This window comes from Trichosurus vulpecula, chromosome 8 (genome assembly GCF_011100635.1).
Source record: "Trichosurus vulpecula isolate mTriVul1 chromosome 8, mTriVul1.pri, whole genome shotgun sequence".
Lineage (NCBI taxonomy): Eukaryota > Metazoa > Chordata > Mammalia > Diprotodontia > Phalangeridae > Trichosurus > Trichosurus vulpecula.
Genome location: NC_050580.1, coordinates 178,204,832 through 178,223,672, shown reverse-complemented (window position 1 = coordinate 178,223,672; position 18,841 = coordinate 178,204,832). Strand labels below are relative to the sequence as shown.

The 18,841-nt window shown below is 40.8% G+C and overlaps 1 protein-coding gene and 1 gene segment (V, D, J or C); both read left to right on the top strand.

Moving 5' to 3' along the window:
• Positions 1 to 18,841, top strand: part of LOC118830158 (T cell receptor alpha chain MC.7.G5-like) — a 528,438-nt gene that overhangs the window by 385,666 nt on the left and 123,931 nt on the right. The gene's annotated exons all lie outside the window — the stretch shown is intronic.
• The window catches only part of LOC118830157, a 126,349-nt gene that overhangs the window by 106,607 nt on the left and 901 nt on the right, over positions 1 to 18,841 (top strand). The window contains 4 exon segments of the C gene segment in view: positions 9,597 to 9,657; positions 13,900 to 14,184; positions 17,457 to 17,513; positions 18,591 to 18,704. Of these exon segments, the coding sequence occupies positions 9,597 to 9,657; positions 13,900 to 14,184; positions 17,457 to 17,513; positions 18,591 to 18,703 (516 nt within the window).

Genomic DNA, 18,841 nt, shown 5'->3' with positions numbered 1-18,841 from the left:
AACTCCCTCCCACAAGCAAATCTATTTCTCTATAATCCTAAGCAGTCATAAAATGATTGTTGAGAGAATAATGGGGCAAAATAGATTCGATACTCTTCATCAAGCTCAAGGACTTTGGTCAAAAAAATTTTCTTTTCTCTGCTTTAAATTCTCTTCAACAAACACATTGCACAGCACAGAATTCAGGCCATTTTGAAAAGGAGGTAAATTTTATCTACCACCAGCCCTTTAATCAGAAAAAAAAGTAGAAGACTAAAATGGCAAGCATGACAAAAAATCACGAGAGAACGAGGGGAGTCAGAAATCTGAGGTTGTATTTCTTGGCTGTTCAAAGACTCTTCATGATGGTAAAGGCCCCCCAGGCATTGTCTAGTCCTGACTCCCATTCCCAGGAGAAAGTGTATCTCAACCATCTCAGAGCAGTAGGTGTCTGTTCTTTATTTTTAAAGACCTTCAGAGAGTATTCTTCCACAGCCTCACTCAATAACCTATTGCAGCACCTAAAGCCCCTCACTATTGGAGGCAGTGCGGCTTCTAGTCCTAGCTCTTCCGTTCACAAGCTAGATGACCTTGGTCAACTCAGTTCATCTCTCTAAACCTCAGTTTCCTCCTCTGTGAAATAAGGAGCTTGGATGAGGTGGCCTCTAAAGTTGTTTCCGGCTCTATCAATCTATATGTACTGCTCTTACTCAACTCAAATCCCTCCTACTTCAATTTAAGATCTTTTCCTCTTATTTTAACCTTATTGCACTATATATTACAAAACATCCTTCTATGTACTTCAGGTCTGCCATCAATCTTCCCTTCCAGCCTTCAGGACTAACTAGCCCAAATCCAACTCTTTTAACTATTCCACACAGGTCCTATCTCCATAAGGATAGGAGGTGGACAGAATATGAAATGCAGTCCTCCCGGATCTTTGGATTCAATTTGAATGCAAAACAAGGGGGGGGGGGCCTCCTCAAAGACTGAGGTGAAGTATCAATACAGGTCAAACTCAAAAGAAGGTAGGGTGATGAGCAGGTCAGTGTTGAAGATGAGATAATGATCTATCTGGAAGCTCATGCCAGGGCAACCTTGCTGACAAAGGGAGAGAGGTTTTTGTGTTAGGAGCACAGGTGGTGTACTCTTCCAATGATCTTTGGGAAAGGAACCCATCTGGAGATTGAACCAAGTAAGTAATTGTGGCTTTGTTTTTGTATGATTCAAATGCAGGACGGCTGCGTTAGAAACTTAGTTTGGTTCCTTCTAAATATTTTTAGAATAACTTTGAAATAAATGGAAAAATAAAACCTCCTTTCCCCAAGCAACCAGATGGATGGCAAAGAAACAAATGAAGGGCCAGATATGACAGACAAGGACAGAATCTCCTGCACTATCCAATATGGATTATGTGCTGACCACTGGCCCTCATGATCACCCTTCGTCCCCTGAATATTCTCCATTTAGCTCCCTCTTCCATATGTTTAACTTTGATTGACCAACTCATTAGGTTGCAGGGTAAGAGGCAGCATGTCATCATCACCATTATCATCATCATAATCACATCACATATACAGCTATTTAAGTTTTGCAAAGTGCTTTACAACTATTATCTTACTTTATCCTCACAACAGGTAATCATTATCCCCACTTTACAGATGAGGCAGCAGAGGTTAAATGATTTGAACCAGGGTCATAGAGCACTAGCTCTCCCTGTAAGTGTCTGGGGCAGGATTTGACTCAAGTTTTTCTGACTCTAGGTCCAGTGTTTTGTCCACTCCACTCAGCCACATAGCTACCAATAGAACATAATGTAAAATGTTCTCTACTTAGAGTCAGGGAGCCCTGGGTTCAAATCCTGCCCTTGGTGTTTACTGGTTGTGTGACTATGGGTCAGTCACTTAAACTCGCTAAGCCTCAATCTCCTCATCTCTAAGATGAGAGGGCTGGACTCCAGCTCCAAATCTCTTGCATGATTCTTATTACCAAATTGACACTACAATGCAGCTATAATTAGACAGCATGATGTGGAAGAGAGGTGTCAAACACCTTTGGGCCATAGGCCACATCGTAGCCACCAGCTAGTGGCTACAGCTAGTGTAGCAGGAACCAGATTAAAATGTAATTGGAAAATATTTATCAAAATAAATAAAAATAGAACATAGGGAATGTTCATATGTGGGTTTCTAAGTCAATATGGAGCCCACAGGGATCCTTCTAGACTATTTAGTGGCCTCTTTTCTAGGTGAATGTGATGGCATTGGTGTAGAGGGGGCCCTAAGCTGGGAATCAAGACATCTGAATTCCATTTCTAATGCTTACACTAACTAGCTATGGGACTTTGGTCAAATAACCAAATCACAGATTATTCCTAACAAGGCCTCCTTTGAGAATGAGGAGTTAAGAAGTCAGGCCAGACAGACTGAAAAGTTAGGGATGGAGCGCTAAGGATGAGAGAGACTTTCAGCCTGAGTGTTGATGCTAGACCTGTTATGTCAATAAGAAAAGAGTTTTGTGCTGGGAGTATAGACAGTTTTACATATGCAACACTGATCTTTGGGAAAGAAATCCACCTGGAGGTCATGCCAAGTTAGTAACCATGATTCTAGGTTCTTTCCAAGACTGAAAATTGCCTTTGTTTCTTCTAGGTACGTTTCTTGAATTACTTTTGAGAGGCTGAAAAATTTCCCCCTGAAACACTCACATGTTCACCCCATCTTATCCTGACTATTTTCTGTTCCTCTCCCTCTGTCTGTCAAACTTTGGGGGTCCAACCCAGTTGGCAGTGAATATGCATGTTTAAATGTACCTGTAAGCAGTGATATACAAAGAAAAGACCCCTGGGCTGGGAGACAAGAGGTCTGAGTTCTAATTCTAATTCTGCCATTAACTAGCTATGTGACCTTAAAGAAGGGACTTCTCATCTGTAAAATTAGAAGGTTGAACATTAAGATTTTCTCTAATTCTGTTGTTTTCAGCTAAATAATTCCCTCTTGCTACAATTTAAGCCCACTTCCTCTTTAGGAAGATAATAAGAATAATCTCCTTTGGAAAAAAACAGTAAGAGCTCATATTAATGTAGGACTTTCCTCCCAACAACCCTGTGAAGTGGATGGTGTAAATGCCATTTTCTCTATTTTGTAGATGAGGAAACTGAAGCTCAGAAAGGCTAAGGGATTTGTCCAGAGTCACATAACTAACGTGATAGAACAAGACTCAAACCCAGGTTTTCTGACTTCAAGAACAGTGTTTTCCACAACATCACATTTGCTCCTGTGTGCCGATTGTGTAGGCACCATCCGTATTGGCAGTGGGAGCTCTTCTCTATATGATAAAATCTTTGGACTCACCTAAATGCTGTCATTAACCTTCCTTTCCAGGCCTCCCTCTTCCAAACCTAACTAAATCCAACTCTTTTAAACATGATTGAAAGCAGAAAAGTGGGGGTGGGGGTAACGATGAGAGAGCCCAGCTGCCTGGGCGCAGATGCCAGGACAGCTATGACGACAAGATAAGACAGGTTTTTGTGTTGGGACCGCAGGCAGTGTGACAAGCTGATCTTTGGGAATGGAACGCACCTGGAGGTCGTGCCGAGTAAGTAATGGTGACATTCTGGTCTTCTTTCCAAGTTGATTTTGTTTCTCCGCTTCTCTCATTCTCATCTGCAACACTCCCTCCTCATGATCATCTATCTTACTCTGATTATTCTCTCTTCTCTTCTCTCTCCCTGTCCGTCAAACTTTGGGGGTTCGACCCAGCTGGCAGAAATTCTACAGCTATGCTAAAATATCTCTAACGAGGCAGGGCTTTAGAGTGGAAAAGGCATTGGAAGGGGAAAGAGGAGGCCTGGATTCTAACTCCAGTTCTGCCGCTAACTAGCTGTGGGGCTATAGGCAGGTGACACTTCATTTCCGTGTCTCGGTTTTCTCATCTGTAAAACATGAAGTTTGCCAAAGTTCTCCCCAGGTTCGTAGGTTCCTTTAGTTAACTCCCTTCTTCGGCAAGTTCAGCCGCCTTCCTCTTACCCTATCCTTTGAAAAATATGAATGAATGAAGCATTTACTAAGTGTTCACTATGTACAAAGCCGCTGTGCTAAGTACTGGGTATGCAAACAGAAAAGTAATAATACTTAATAGAAAAATGATAGCTCATATCCATGGAGGGCTTTCTTCACAATAGCCTTGTGAGGCAGTTGACATAAATATCATTGTCTTCATTTTGCATGTGAGGAAATTGAAGCTATGAGAATTTAAGGGACTTGCCCAGAGTCACATACCTAAGAAGTGTTAGATCTTGGACTCAAACATAGGGTTTCTGACTCTAAGACCAGCAAGTCCTCTTTTGCTCCTCCATATCCTCTCGTTTGCTAAACATGTAGGCACCATCCCACATATTATGAATTATATTATTATAAGAACAATAACTATGTAGATCATTCTAATATTGATATAGGGAACTTCTGGTTGTATTATTATAATAGCCATGTATATCATTCTAATCTTCTACTGCATTGACATTGGGAACTTCTGATGAGGAAATCCCCTCTATCCATGCAGGTTGCCGAATGTTCTGCAATTTCTAGTCATAAACTTGTCTGGGGCACTAAGTCATGTCACGTCAATAAGCACTATAATTTACTCCCACAAGAAGGGGTATTGGTAGTAAGAGCTCCCTTCTACATAATCAAATGTCTAGATTCACCTAAATGCTGTCATTAACCTTCCTTCGCAGTATTTCCTTTTCCAGGCCTAACTTAACCCAGCTCCTTTAAACACATTCAAGAGGCAATATGACATCATATAGAAAATTCTGGGTTTAGAATTAAAAAGACATGGATTAAGATCCTATCTCTAGCACTTAGTAGCTGTATGACTACAGGCATGTTACGTAACCTCTCTGAACCTCCATTTCCACATCTATAAAATGGAAAAAAAATAATGCTTGCAGAACCTACCCCTCAGGGTTCTCACAAGGCTCAAATATGATCATGTATATGAGGCTTTTTGCAAAATTTAATGTGCTCTATGTTAAAGAGGCAGTATGATATATAATTGGTGGAGACAGACTCAGTCAGGAAGAACCAACTTGACATTGACCTCTTGTAGATATTAACTGTATAACCCTGGTTGATCTCCCCACTCCAATCCATTCTCCACTCAGCTGTCAAATTGATCCTTCTAAAGAACAGGTCCATGTCATACCTCCCATTAAATAAACTCCACTGGCTTCCTATAACTTCCAGTATTAAAAATAAAATCCTTCCTTTGCCTTTTAAAGCCTTTTAAACCTGGCCCCTTTCTACCTTTCCAGTCTTCTTATTCCCTTCTAGCTTGAGAAAGTTGGAAAATATAGATAACAATATTTTCAGATTATATTTGCAAACAAAATAGGGTTTCCATTTGCTAATGTTTATTGTTTAGAAGGCCTTCCTTATGGCTGAGTGTCAAGAGGTCAAATGAGATAGGACTAAAAACCTGGGGCTAGGGAGCTGAGGATCCATCTACCTGGTTGTTGATGCTAAGATCAGAGTTATGTTAATAAGAAAAGAAGAGTTTTCTTCTTGGGACCACAGGCAGTGCTTCATATTTAACTGATCCATGGATCTTTGGGAAAGGAACGCAACTGGAAGGCATTCCAAGGAAGTGGCTATGAACCAATGTTCTTTCTGAGACTAAATGTTGGCTTTGTTTCTCAAGTTAATTTGGGGGGACTGAGAGATTCTGCCTGCAACACTCCCTTCATGATCACCCATCTTACCCTGAACATTCTTTGCTTCTCTTTCTTCTCCTTCTGACAAACTTTGGAAGTTTTACCCAGTTGGCAGCAAATAAATGAATTTTGGATGTGCCTGTAATGAGGAAGTACTGCATTGTAGAAAGAGCAATAGTCAGGGAGACAAGAGGTATGGATTGAATCTTTCACTATCCCAATAGGCAGTGACCACTGGGAAATTCTCCAGCAAAGTGAAAAAGATGCTACTCTCCACTAGTTAATGTTATTATCTGATCTTAGAAAAGTCACTTCATCTCTATAGGATTTTTTCCTCATTTTTAAAATAGGGAGATTGGTTTAGGTAAGGTAAAATGTCCCTTCCAATTCTAACAATCAATGAGAGTTTAAGGGCAGAGGCTAGGAGGAAAATTAGGGTTAGCAAGGAACAATCCTCCTTTCATCATGTAGTAAAAGATGTCAGGGTAGAGGGGAAATGAGGGGATTTTATAAAAGTCTTAGCACTCAGATACCAGACTTCAAACAAGATACCAACATATGTGCTTAGATCTCAGAAAGACCCATAGATCTGTGGGTCTCCAGTCAGGCCCCCTGCTCTCCCCTTCTTGAGTTGTACAACCAAATTGATGGAGGATAGAAATACAGCAAGGGTGTTTTTGTGCAGCTGGTTTCAAAAGTGCCTATGCTGCACAGCTCATCTTTGGAAAAGCAACTCAGCTTATTGTGGAACCAAGTAAGTATCACACTTTTCTATTATTCTAATATTAGAGATGAGACACTAGTCCCTCCATGAGAGAGAGCTTCCCACAGCCCTGAAAAGCTGAAATTCCTCGGGGAGATGAAAAACTCTAAGAGGAAAACCCTTCCCTACAGAGAGAGTTGATTAAATTCTATAGATTGACCTGTTGGGTTTACTTTAAGGAAATGTCATTGTATTTGGCAGGCCTATTCCAGAGTTCAGTGTTGGCAGACAGGCCCTTTATATCCATTTAAATAAAACCCATTTCTGAGTTAGGGCTTCTGGCTGGGGACATTGTATTCGACATCCAATGGAAAGGCAATGCCAGAAGTGATAAGGCTTTCTTTCCTGCTTAGGAAAAGAAGAGCCAAGAACTGAATTAGGAAACAAAGAAGGGAGAAAGAAAGGAAAGAAGTAAGGAAGAAAAAGAGAAAGAGAAAAAGAAAGGATAGGTAGATAGCAGAGAGGATTTTGCTCTTCCAGGTGAGAGGATGAACATCGTGCTACTATCTTTGCTTTTAGTCACAACCCATATAACTATAGAACATGAGAACTATATGGAAAAATTTGGAAATAATCTAGTCCAGCTCCCTCATTGCACATATAAGGAAAGTTAGATCCAAAGGGGGAAGTGACTTGTCCAAAATCATAACAGTACATTAGTTGCAGAATTGATTCCAGAACCCAGAATTCCAGAAGTCCAGGCCTATGCTCTTTTCTGAGCATTATGTAATGCTTCTCTTATGCCAAAACACCCAAGCTCAGACTCAAAGACCCCACAAAACTGGACAACCAGAGCACCCACCTGCATAGAGCCCTTTCATGTTAATTAGTCTCTTTTCTGATTTCAGAAAGCAACACGAGCAGCATCTGCTACAATCAATATTTCAGAGTGCTTCTCGCCTAGTCCGTTACTTCTATGAGCCTAGGGGAGCCAGCCTTACAGGTTAGCAGCAGGCACCCAGCTATTAAATTTATCTTTAGAAGAGACCCCAATTTGACTGTGCAGGCTAATGAGCACTGATGGTTCCTGGAGGCTCCTGAACCATAGGGGAAGTGTTTGGAGACCTGGGGGAGAAGGAAGGGATGATGTTCATTGTTTTAGATAATCCTTGGCAGGAGATTATCCATTATAGCAACCTAACTGTTGGTTCATCTATTGCCTGAGGACTTGTGAATGGTCCACACAAAGTAATTGTACTTTAACACTAAGTCACTTTTGGAGCATGAAGAGTCCAATGAAGTGGGTCTCCCCACTGATCCATAGCTGGCATATCCCAGGGGGAAATGAAGACTTGCAATGAGGCGTGTATCTGTGACCCGGCTCACATTGACAGCACTAGATAGATACCCACTTCTCTGCAAAGAGAATTGATTAAAGTCTGAAGATAAACCTATTAGATCTATCTTAAGACAGTGTCACTGGACTTGGCAGGTTTGTCTCAGAGCATGGTGTTGGCAGACAGATCCTTTTCAATTGTTAAAATTTTTTAAAAAAACTCATTCCTGAAATAGGACTTCTGGCCCAAGACATTATAAATAGGAAAACAGAGCCAAAGGGATTGGGATTCTCTTCATCATTAATAGGTCCCAAGGGAGTTTGCATAGACTGAACCCAACAAGTTCATGCTAGTCACCTTCTGTACTGCCAGGTTTCTCAGCTGATACTATAGACTAGGAAGGTCGAGGCAGCCATTCAGAAAGGTGTCCAATAGTGTCTCTACTTTCCCGATCAATAGTAACCTTTTAGATTAGAGGGTCCTTTTATTGCCTTTGCCTCTATTAGCTGAATCTGGTGATCCTCTCTTAAGGAACAAAAGGAAATGCCACACAAAGAAGGAAGGAGATAGAAAAGAGGTGTAGTTAATTGCTATGTGAATATCTGGGGCTGGCAAATTGCAGCTGAGAAAAAAAGTAAATATTTGGCTTTTTTGTTTAATTCATTTCCACTTGGAAATGAGAATTACTTGCATCAAACATTTAAGTCTATTCCTTCAGGGGGTTGGAGAGAGAGAGGGAAATGATGAAGGCTTCAAGCCCTGCCCAATGGAGCTGATCCACATTACCCAGAGGCACCATCTTCCCCACTTGGTTTTCCACTAGTGGAGACACATACTTTCTGAAGGAATGGAGTATGAGGTGACAAATGTGAAACTGAAGGAGTGTGAAGTCTGTGCTTCTAATCAAATCTCTCGCCCCAGAGAGATTTGCACAACATATCAACCCCTCATTTAACCACCAACCTCCCCTGCCCAGACACCAATTTTTCAGTAATGGAACAAAGTGTGACCTGAGTGGCCTTTCAAGTTCAATTTCCCGTATTCACTGAAACCTCACGAGATTTGCATCCAAAGTCCAGATGCTGTGGAAATTATAAAACAAAATTATTTTTTAAAATGCTTTCTAGAAAGAGGAGTTTTCTCTACAAGGCATCCGTGATACCTAGGAGTGGAAAGCACTCCTCAACAGAGCCAATTTCCTGATTTCCTTTCTGGGCTCTGAGTTTAGTGGAAAATACCTCTCTTGGCCCAGTGAATCATAAAGCAGATTCAAACGTATGGTAAGGATCTGTCTGAGTGATTTGGAGCAGGAGAGACTTGCAAGGAAAAAGGGGATAGAGAATTTGTTTCTAATGGAAAAGCCATCCCTGTGACCTAAGAGAGAGTCCTACTCACCAGAGTAAAAAATAGGACAGATATCTAAATCATTCCATCCCTGGCTTTTCAACCATTAAAAAAATTTCTCTCCTTGTCTGCCTTCCAGCTATATTATCTCTTCTCTAGTATCCATCCCACTGAACTGGCAGATAAACTTCCTATCTTGAGAGCCACTATGGGGCAAAATGTCACCCTCATCTTGCCCTCATCTGAAAAATGTCCCAGTCCTGCCTTTGTGATCCTCTCAGTGTGAACTCCATGTTTAGCATCTCTAATGACCTCTGGCACTTAAAGTGGTGATCACTTCAAAGGTAAAAGAGAATTCACACAAGCAGCCCCTGGTCTCAGTGAGGGTGACTTTGTAGTTCCCTAACTTGTCTAGTTTCTTGACTGAGGTTCCAGGCAAGCTGGGGAACTGGCACAGATGTTTTTGCCCAGGCCCCTAAGTCAGCAGTGGGCTGGTTATGTGTATGGCTGTATAGCAGAGTGCTCCTGGGACACCCGAGCAATGTATTTTGGAACTGGTACTGAGCTATCAGTAGAGCCAGGTGAGTTATAGTTTTTGTCTATGTCTTAGGTTAATTTCATCTCTCTCAATGGTACCATTTTCTTTACTTTGATGGTCACATTCCTTAGGGAATGTTATGAGAGATGGTGAGCTACAGATTTAAAACAGGAGGGGATACGAGGTTAGGGGATTAAAGAATCTCCTTTTGTTTTAGAAATCTTCAGAGCAGCCCAAGAAGCACATAGACAAAAGGAAGTGGAAGAAGCATGACACTGTTGTCCAGAGGTCAGGACAAAAGACGCACACACACACACACACACCTTAATTCCAGTTCTCCAGATATTTGCCTCACGTATCCACATCCTTTGGCCATGCTGATCTAGCCTAAAAATGTGTCCTGTGCTTCAGAGAGCCTTGGGTTGACAAATGTGGTTCATCATATGGAATATATTCAGGATTTGAAGTTGAAGTTACATACTATACTTCTTGGTAACCTTGAAATCTTCAGGCACAGCGCTACATAAAACAACCTATGTACACATTCACTACCATCAGAAAAACAGCAGATATGTTGAGATATATATAAGCTGCCAGGCAAATAAAGCAAGTTCAAGGTGAAGTGTATGCTTATTTGAGTGTTCTGTCTAACAGTTTAAACCTTCAATTGATTTATGTGAAAATGGGAAAGACCAAAAGTAGGATTGTAATTCAGAACAAATTGCATTTTTAAATTAGCAAATGTGATTCTATTTGGGGAGAGGGAGGGTGTGGAAGGTCAGAAAATTCAAAAGAAGTAAATTCAGAGCACATTCCAATTCAATAAAATTCAATTTAATTCAATTCAACAAACATTTATTATGTGCCTACTATATGCAAGGCATTGTTAAGTGCCAGCAATAGTATCAGTGAAAAATAACATAAGTCCTTACCTTTAAAGAGTTTATAATTTAAAACAGGAGTAAAAAAGATACTAAAATAAGTGTGATACATGGTAGAATGTAATAGAGTTTGTAAAAGCCAAAAATGACTTTTTATGCAACTTCAAATTTCAATTTTTTTGAGCATTGGACATGAAGTCAAGTGAGACGTGTTCAAATCGTAACTGCAGTGATTATTAGCTATTTGACCCTGGGCAAGTCACTGAGGCTCAGTTTTCCCATCTATAAAATGGGCGCAAATAATATTTGTACTACTTTCCTTATAAGGTTAAGAAGTGCTTTGTAAACTTTAAAAAACTATAAAATGTCACTATTCTTATTGAAACCAAATGTAGCATCTTAACCAGAGATTCTTAACCTTAGGTTCATGAACTTTCTCTTTAATGTTGTTTGATAACAGTATTTAAATGTCTTTGGTTTCCTTGGTAATCCTATGCATTTTATTTTATGCATTTAAAACTATTATTCTAAGAAGAGTAGATAAGTTTCCACAAACTGCCAAAAGGGTCCCTATAGCCAAAAAAAGGTTGTGTTTACGTGTTTACACATGTGAACCATATTTGACCATATTCAAGGTTTCTGGTTTTGTTTTGTTTTATTTTAATCCAATTAAACAACCTTTGTTTGATCATCAGGATGTCATATAACCGATTATAAAGATTTTTTTAACTTTTCAACTAAATATTGGTTAGTTGAAAATTATTGAGTGGCCTCAACTATTGACTTATTATTAATTCCTTATTGATTAGTCCTAACGCTAATCAAGACAGGGACCATAACAAAATATTCTAGCAAACCAGTATACTATGATCAAATTCAGCACATCGACACTATTCAATAGCAGACTATCATTTCCAGAGCTTATAGTTAAAAACATAAGTCTCTTCTTATATACTTTAGGGCTTCCATGCAGAAGAGCAATTCCATTTTTTTTTTTGCTTGGCCCCCAAAAGGTAGAATTCAAAGAAATGGGTGGAAATTGCAGAGAGGAAGATTTAAACCTGACATAAGGAAAATTATCCTAACCGTTAGACCAATCCAAAGGTGGGAGGGACTATGCTGGGAGGTGGTGAGTTCCCTCTAACTAGAGATCTTCAAGCAAAGTCTGGGTTTGATGTAAAGAGAATTCTTGATATATCTATATGTGTGTGTATATGTATGTATGTATGTGTGTATATATATGTATATGCATTATACATATACATATATATATTTAATATAGGCTGGACTATATGGCCTAGGGGTCCTTTCCAACTCTGTGATTTGGTGGCTTTTCTCCTGAGCTAGGATCAGTGATCTCAGATCAGAATTCCATACCTCACATCAATGGAATTGCCTGTGATTTCCTAGAACCATAGAATGTTCAAACTTATATGTTGCAACTACCTCATTTTTATAGATGAGGGAAATGAGTCCCACAGAAGTAAAAGAAATTTCCTGAGGTCACAAAGGTAGTTAGTAGCAGAGACCAAACCAGGACCAGGATCACCTTTTGTCCGGTTAGGCGTTCCTTCCTTGGGCCCAGGGAGGTCTTTGTTTGGTAGCTCCAACCCAAAAGAAATCCAGACATATTCTCACCAAACTTATTTACAACAGCATAGAAAACCCGAGTTCCTTCAGTTTTCCAGGAACCTTTGACAAAAACAGATATAGGAACCTGCATTGTTGCAGCTGTGTAGACCTAAGTCTATGATGGTAAAGGGTTTTTTTCTTTATTAATTTGATCACCTTCCCCACCTCATGAGATCCTTGCTTGGATCTGAAAGAAACCCCAGAAGCCATCTAATTTTATCCCCCTCAATAAAGATTTCATTTCTCTGGTATGGATATGACTGTAGTCAAGTCAAGAAGCTGCTAGAATTAATGGAAAATACATTACAGATGAGGAAACTGAGTGCCCATAAAAACAAGCAGAAATATACTTCAGTCCAAGATCAAACCTGGGAGACCAAACTGAAATATCTCTGCTAAGAAGAGGAGAAGGGAGGAGAGGATATGGAAGGGAGAGGGTGGTGAGTGAGGAAGGAAAACAGAAAGCCATTTGTCATGTGTGGTTTCTAGCCGTTAATACTGGGGTTGTCAGTTGGTCTCAGCTAAAGCAGGGAAAAGTGAGGGACTTCTCATGTAATACTGGGGTATTTGAAAGCAGGTGCTGGTAGAACACAAAGGGAGGGGTCCTTGCCCTTTCAGGATGAGGAGCTGATGACAGCAAAATACCCTTTTAGGAACCTTCCTCCTGTGCTCAGTAAAAATGAGCAGAATCATATCTTTACACTCAGATTTTCAGTGGAGAAATCTCAGGACCCATTTAACAGAGGGTGTGAGGGGCCTATAGTCAAGACCAGAATGCAACATCCACCCAGTAAGAACTCCTTCTTTAACTCACCGCTCTGAACAGCTGGTTCTCTAGGAAGAAATTCTATACTAATCATTTAAATGCATTTAAAATGCTGCCAGCTATATTGGTTCTTCTCTGGTATCCATCCCACTGAACTGTCAGATAAATTTCCTATCTTGAGAGCCACTAAAGGGCAAAATGTCACCCTCATCTTGCCCCATTTCTCAGCCCTGCCTTTGTGATCCTCTCAATGTGAACTCCATGTTCAGCATCCCTAATGGTCCCTAGCACTTGAAGTGATGGAAACTTCAAAGGTAAAAGAAAATTCACACAACTAGCCCCCGGTCCTGGAAGGGCACACAATGTGTGTGTGGAGAGAGGGGCGGAGCTTTGTAGTTCTCTAGCTTGCCTGGTTTCTTGGCTGAAACTCTGGGCTAGCAGGGGAATAGACACAGATATTCTTGTCCAGAGCCCTAATTCAGCCATGGGCTGACTTTGTCTACTCATTCAGCAGCCCAATGACTCTGAGCCATTATAACCATAACTTTCTGTCAAACTTATCAGCCATGGTCCAGGCTCAAAGTGACACCATCAGCAGAGAGCTTTTATCCTTGCTATCCAGTATCCCATAGCTAATTGGCTGCTGCCACAGAGAGCACAACTAAAGACTCAGAAGATAATTAGGTATAGTCCTGCCAAAGGCAGGATGATGGATGACTCCTATATCCTGTGTTCTGTGGCAATAAGAATGACAATGCTGAATCAGGATACAATGAGTAACATAATCATCCCCTCATTAGCCATATAAACATGACATTGATAATGATAATAACATCTCTTTCTACTTCCCCTGCCCATCCTCTCAAGTGCTCAGGAATCAGCAAGCAGACAGCAGAGGAAAAAAACAGATCATTGGTAGAAAGTTGGTCTTTAGAGTTAAAATAACCATTTCTACCATAATACGTTGGCTGGTCACCTCACAAAGAAGGTTGATTGCATTTTTCAGAATCCCAAGAGCCTTCTACGCCCTCAGTCTTTGTCATGAAAAATGGGACCAATGTTGCATGTCTGGTGAAAGACTTCTACCCCAAGTCCGTGGATATACAACTCTACCCAGACAACAGTGCCACAGAAGGAGTGGTCACCACTACCAATGGGAAGTACAGCGCTGTCAAGCTTGGTCAATATAAAAAAGATTTGGAGCAAATTAAGTGTACAGTTCAGCACAACAATATGACCGTGGAGGCTTCTTACAAAAGTTCCCATGAGGATTCCACTGACAAGAGTTCAGGTATGATCTCGGGCAAACTGGAGGCGGGAGAAGAATAAGGGAAACTGTTTAAGGGAATACTAAACTTATCTCCATTCTCAAAATGGCACCAAGCTAGAAATGAATCATAGCTAGACAAGGGCTCTTGATTCAAACATCTTGTGACTGAGCGAAACGGGTAAGTAGCAGAAGGGAAAGTTCAAGAACATGGCCTCAGAAAACTCACAACACATGCATTTCCATATCACTAGTTGGAAGGAAACCCTTGTAAGATGTGAAAAAACAGTGGACATGAAGACTCTAGGTGTGAGTCTTAATTCCGACACTTACTATGTTGATGTGACCATAAACACTGCACTCAACCTGTAAGAACAGTGAAAATCATGTTCACATCACTGTAAGGAAAGTGCTTTATAAACTATGAAGTGTTTTATAAATGTGAGTTATTATTCTCATCTCCCCTGTGAACCTCCACCAGCCAATCAGCCCTTTCCACATAGCTTTCTCTTTGTTGTTGCTCGAGACTAATGATTTATAGGGGACTGTCCAATCCAGACTGGTGTGGACCCCCCAAAGGAAGCAGCCCAGCCCGTCCTAGCTATCAGAGACCCATAGGAAACTCCTTCAGGAGCTTTCCATTTATAGTCAGCCAAACAACTTTAGATGCTGAAATCATAATGTAACAAATCATTGGACTAGAAATCAGAATAATTAATAACTCACATTTTTAGATTCATAAAGCACTTTCTTCACGACAACACTGGGAGATAGATTGTAAGATTATTAGGCTCAGAGAGATAAAGTAACATACCACCTGGTATTGAAACCTAGGTCTTCTTGACTCCAGATAAAATGTTATTGTCACTACACCATAATATACTATCTATGTGACCGTGAGCAAGTCACTTCCATGTAATTCAGTTCAATAAACATTTATTAAGTACTTATTATATGCAAGGAAAACAATAATACACAATGTTGAAAAATGACAATCCCTCACCTCAGGGAGCTTATAGTCTACTATGAGGTTAAGCCATAGGATGAACACCATGGATGAACATTATTCGAGTAGAATGTCATAGGGTCTAAGAGAACTGCAAAGTACTCTGGAAATTTTGAGAAATGAGATAACTTTAAGATGGAGAGATAGTGAAAGCTTCATAGAAAAGATAACACCTGAGCTATGCCTTGAAGGGGAAAAAGGTATTTCAGAAAGGCAAAGGTGAGAGGACAGTATATTCCAGGCATAGAGAATGTGCACATGTAAGAGAAGGGAGATGTCAGAATGATACTGCAGAACAACTAGTAATCTATTTTGGCTGGAATGTGGAGTACATTAATGGGAGTAATATGAAATAAGTTTGGACAACTAGATTGGAGCTAAAATGTGTAGGGCCTTGAATGCCAGGCTGTAGGGTTTATATTTTTCCTATAGGTAATGGGGAGCCATTGATGATTCAGAGTCAGAACTTTGCATTAGGAAGATAATATTTGAAGTTGTAGGAAAGATGAATTAGAGGAGAGGGAGACTAAGATAAGACGTTAGTGGGCTAAAATAAGTCAAGCAAAATGGGCCTGAACCAGGATGGTGGCAGTGAGTGGAGAGGAAGGGATAGACCTGAAAGACACTGTGAAGATAGAATAAGTAGGACTCAGCCACTAATTGAATTTGGCAGGGGCAGAGGGGAAGGATAGTCAAAGGATGAATTCGTTTTTGAGCCTAGATTTCTGGAAGGATGGCTGTGCTATAAAGAGAAAGGTACAAGTTGAGAGGAGGGGCTAGATTATAAAGAGAAGAAAGCAAATTCAGTTTGGGGTTTGTTTAGTTTGAAGCTCCTATATGGCATCCTATCCATCAAGCAATTGGAGATAATGGCCCTGGGAATGAAAGAAATCCCAAAGAGAGAACACAGAGACTGCAAGGGACATAGACTTTGGGGTCAGTAAGACCATGACTCAACAAATGAGACTGAGAAAAAGCAGGCAGAAAAGTAGAAGAAGTGAGAAGGAGAAGTATAACAGAAGTCGAAAATGGGTAGGATTTCCAGGAGGAGGAAGAACTCAATGGTAGTCAATGCTATAAAAGAATGATGAGGAACAGGGGAAAGGTTGTTGGTGTTTCACAATTTAAAAGCCACTGATAACTTTTGAAAAAATTATTTCCCAACCTTTTGATGAGATTGGAAGCCAAGTTGTACATGGTTTTTCACGCCTTTGTACTGGCTCACCTTCATATCTGAAATACTCTCCATCCTTACCACCACTTCCTAGAATCCCTGGGTTCCTTCAAGACTCAACTCAAAGCTGCCTTCAGCATGAGGCCCTTCCTGGTGCTTCTAGCAAGCCCCTCTGAGATGACCTTTTATCTACTCTCTACGTATCTTAGATGTACCTAGTTCTCTATGGATTGTCCCTCACTGTAAACTCCTTGAGGGCGGTAACAACGTTTTTAACTTCTTTTGTAGCCTCAGTGTTCAGCACAATGACTGACACATGGTATGAAGTGGCATATGTGAAACTCTTTGCAAACCTCAAAGTACTTTATGAATGTCACCTGTTATTGCTGCTACTTTTGTCAAGCATTTAATAAATGCTTGATTGTTGTTTCAATCGCGTACAACTCTTCATGACCCCATTTGGGGTTTTCTTGGCAAAGATACAGGAGAGGTTTGTCTTTTCCTTCTCCAGCTCATTTTACAGATTAGGAACTGCGGCAAACAAGGTTAAGTGACTTGCCCAGGGTCACGTAACCAATAGGTATCTGAGGCTAGATTTGAACTCAGGTCCTCGTGACTACAAGGCCAGCCCTCTATCCATCCACTGTGCCATCTAGCTACCCCACCTAGCACCAAATGCTTGTCAACCGATAAATGGAAGGTGAGGAAGTGAAGGCAAGGAGCATAAACTACTTTGTCTAGAAGTTTAAGAGTGCAGGACAGAAAATAGGAAAGTAGCAGGGTCAGGGAAAAAATGTTATAGGCTAGGACATATCTGAGCACATATATATACATATATATGTACATATGTGTGTGTATATATATATATGTATAGGAAGTGATGAAAGGGCCAGCAGAGAGGGAGCAACTGAAGATGGATGAGAGAATGATTAATAAAACAAGCTCCCAGGGGAGACAGGAAGTTTCAAGGGCATTCAGCCTCATTAGGCCTTGTTTACCTTGTCTGTAAATTTAAAGGGTTGGATTAGATGATGCCTTTGAGCTTTGAAATTCTGTGATTGCCTTGGCTAGAAGTAGAATACAGAGCCTCTTATTGTTTTATTTCATCCTTTCCAGACCCAGAGGATCCCATTGACCAGCTGTCATCTTTCCAAAAGTGCCACAAACCCTCAGGTAGGTTTAAGTAAAGGGTCCAAAGCAGGACAAGAGAAGTTTAAGAGCAAATTCTGTATGGAGTGAGAGGGGGACCGAAAACAGTCAAAATTGGAGCTCAACAAAGAAACTTTAGAAATATGGGAGCCTATAGCAATGAATCCCCTCACATCTGATAGTACTTCCCAAAATTACTTTGTGTGTGTACGTGTATGAATGTATATGTGTATGTATGTGTGTGTATGATTATTGCTAGTATTTATAGAGTGCTTTACAAAATATCATTTCACTTGATCCTCACAACAACCCTGAAAAGTTGGTGCTGTTATCAGCCTCATTTTACAGATAAGGAAACTGAGGCAGACACCAGTTAAGTGACTTACCCAGGGCCACATAGCCCCTAAGTGTCTGAGACCAGATTTGAACTCAGGTCTTCCTGACTCCAAGTCCAGTTCTTTAATAACTACTCTACCTAACTGGCTCAAGATAGAAAGGTAGACAGAGAGAGAGAGAGAGAATTTAATTTTCTGTGTGCATGCTATTTGCCAACAACAGAATGTAAGCTCCTTGAGAGCAAGGTCTGTTTCTTTTTCTTTATATCGCCAGAACCTGCTATATAGCACTTGTCACTTAGTAGGCACTTAATTAATAAAGGCTTGTTGAAAAAGGAGGCAACAACGAAAAGAACACTAGATTTAGAGTCGGGTGACCTGAGTTCAAATCCTGACTCGTCTTCTTACTGTCTGTATGACTTTGGACTATCCATTTGACCTTTCCTTGCCTCAGTTTCCTCATCAGTAAAATGAAGGGATTAGACTAGATGACCTCTGAAGTCCCTTCTGAATCTACAGCCTCTGGCACCCCTGACAGAGCTCCTTGGACCATCTGTGAGTGTGGATCCCAGAGAAGCTCTGGATTGGGATTACCCCCGCAGAGACTTGGGTCTCTGGGATGTTGCCTAAGAATAAGTTTGGTTACAGGGAGGGAACAGAAGAGTCATTCAGGGCAGAGGAAGGTCAGAGTCACCACTGAGTGCCTTGCTCTGGGCTGGAATCTAGTCACCACCAACACCCCTCCACTAATTTTCCTCTTCCATAGTGCAAATTGAAAAAGTGAACTTGCTGTCCATCACCCTGCTGGGGCTCCGTGTGCTGCTCGCCAAGAGCATTGCTGTCAACATTTTCTTGACTATCAAGTGTTTTTTACACTAAGGTAAGAATAAAAATCAACCACACTCACTACCCCCTTCCCACCCAAACTGAGGGACCCTCGCAGAAGAAGCAACAAGAGAGTCAAGCCATTTTAATTGCTCCCTTCACACGACACTTGCTAGGGCCATTGGGCCATTG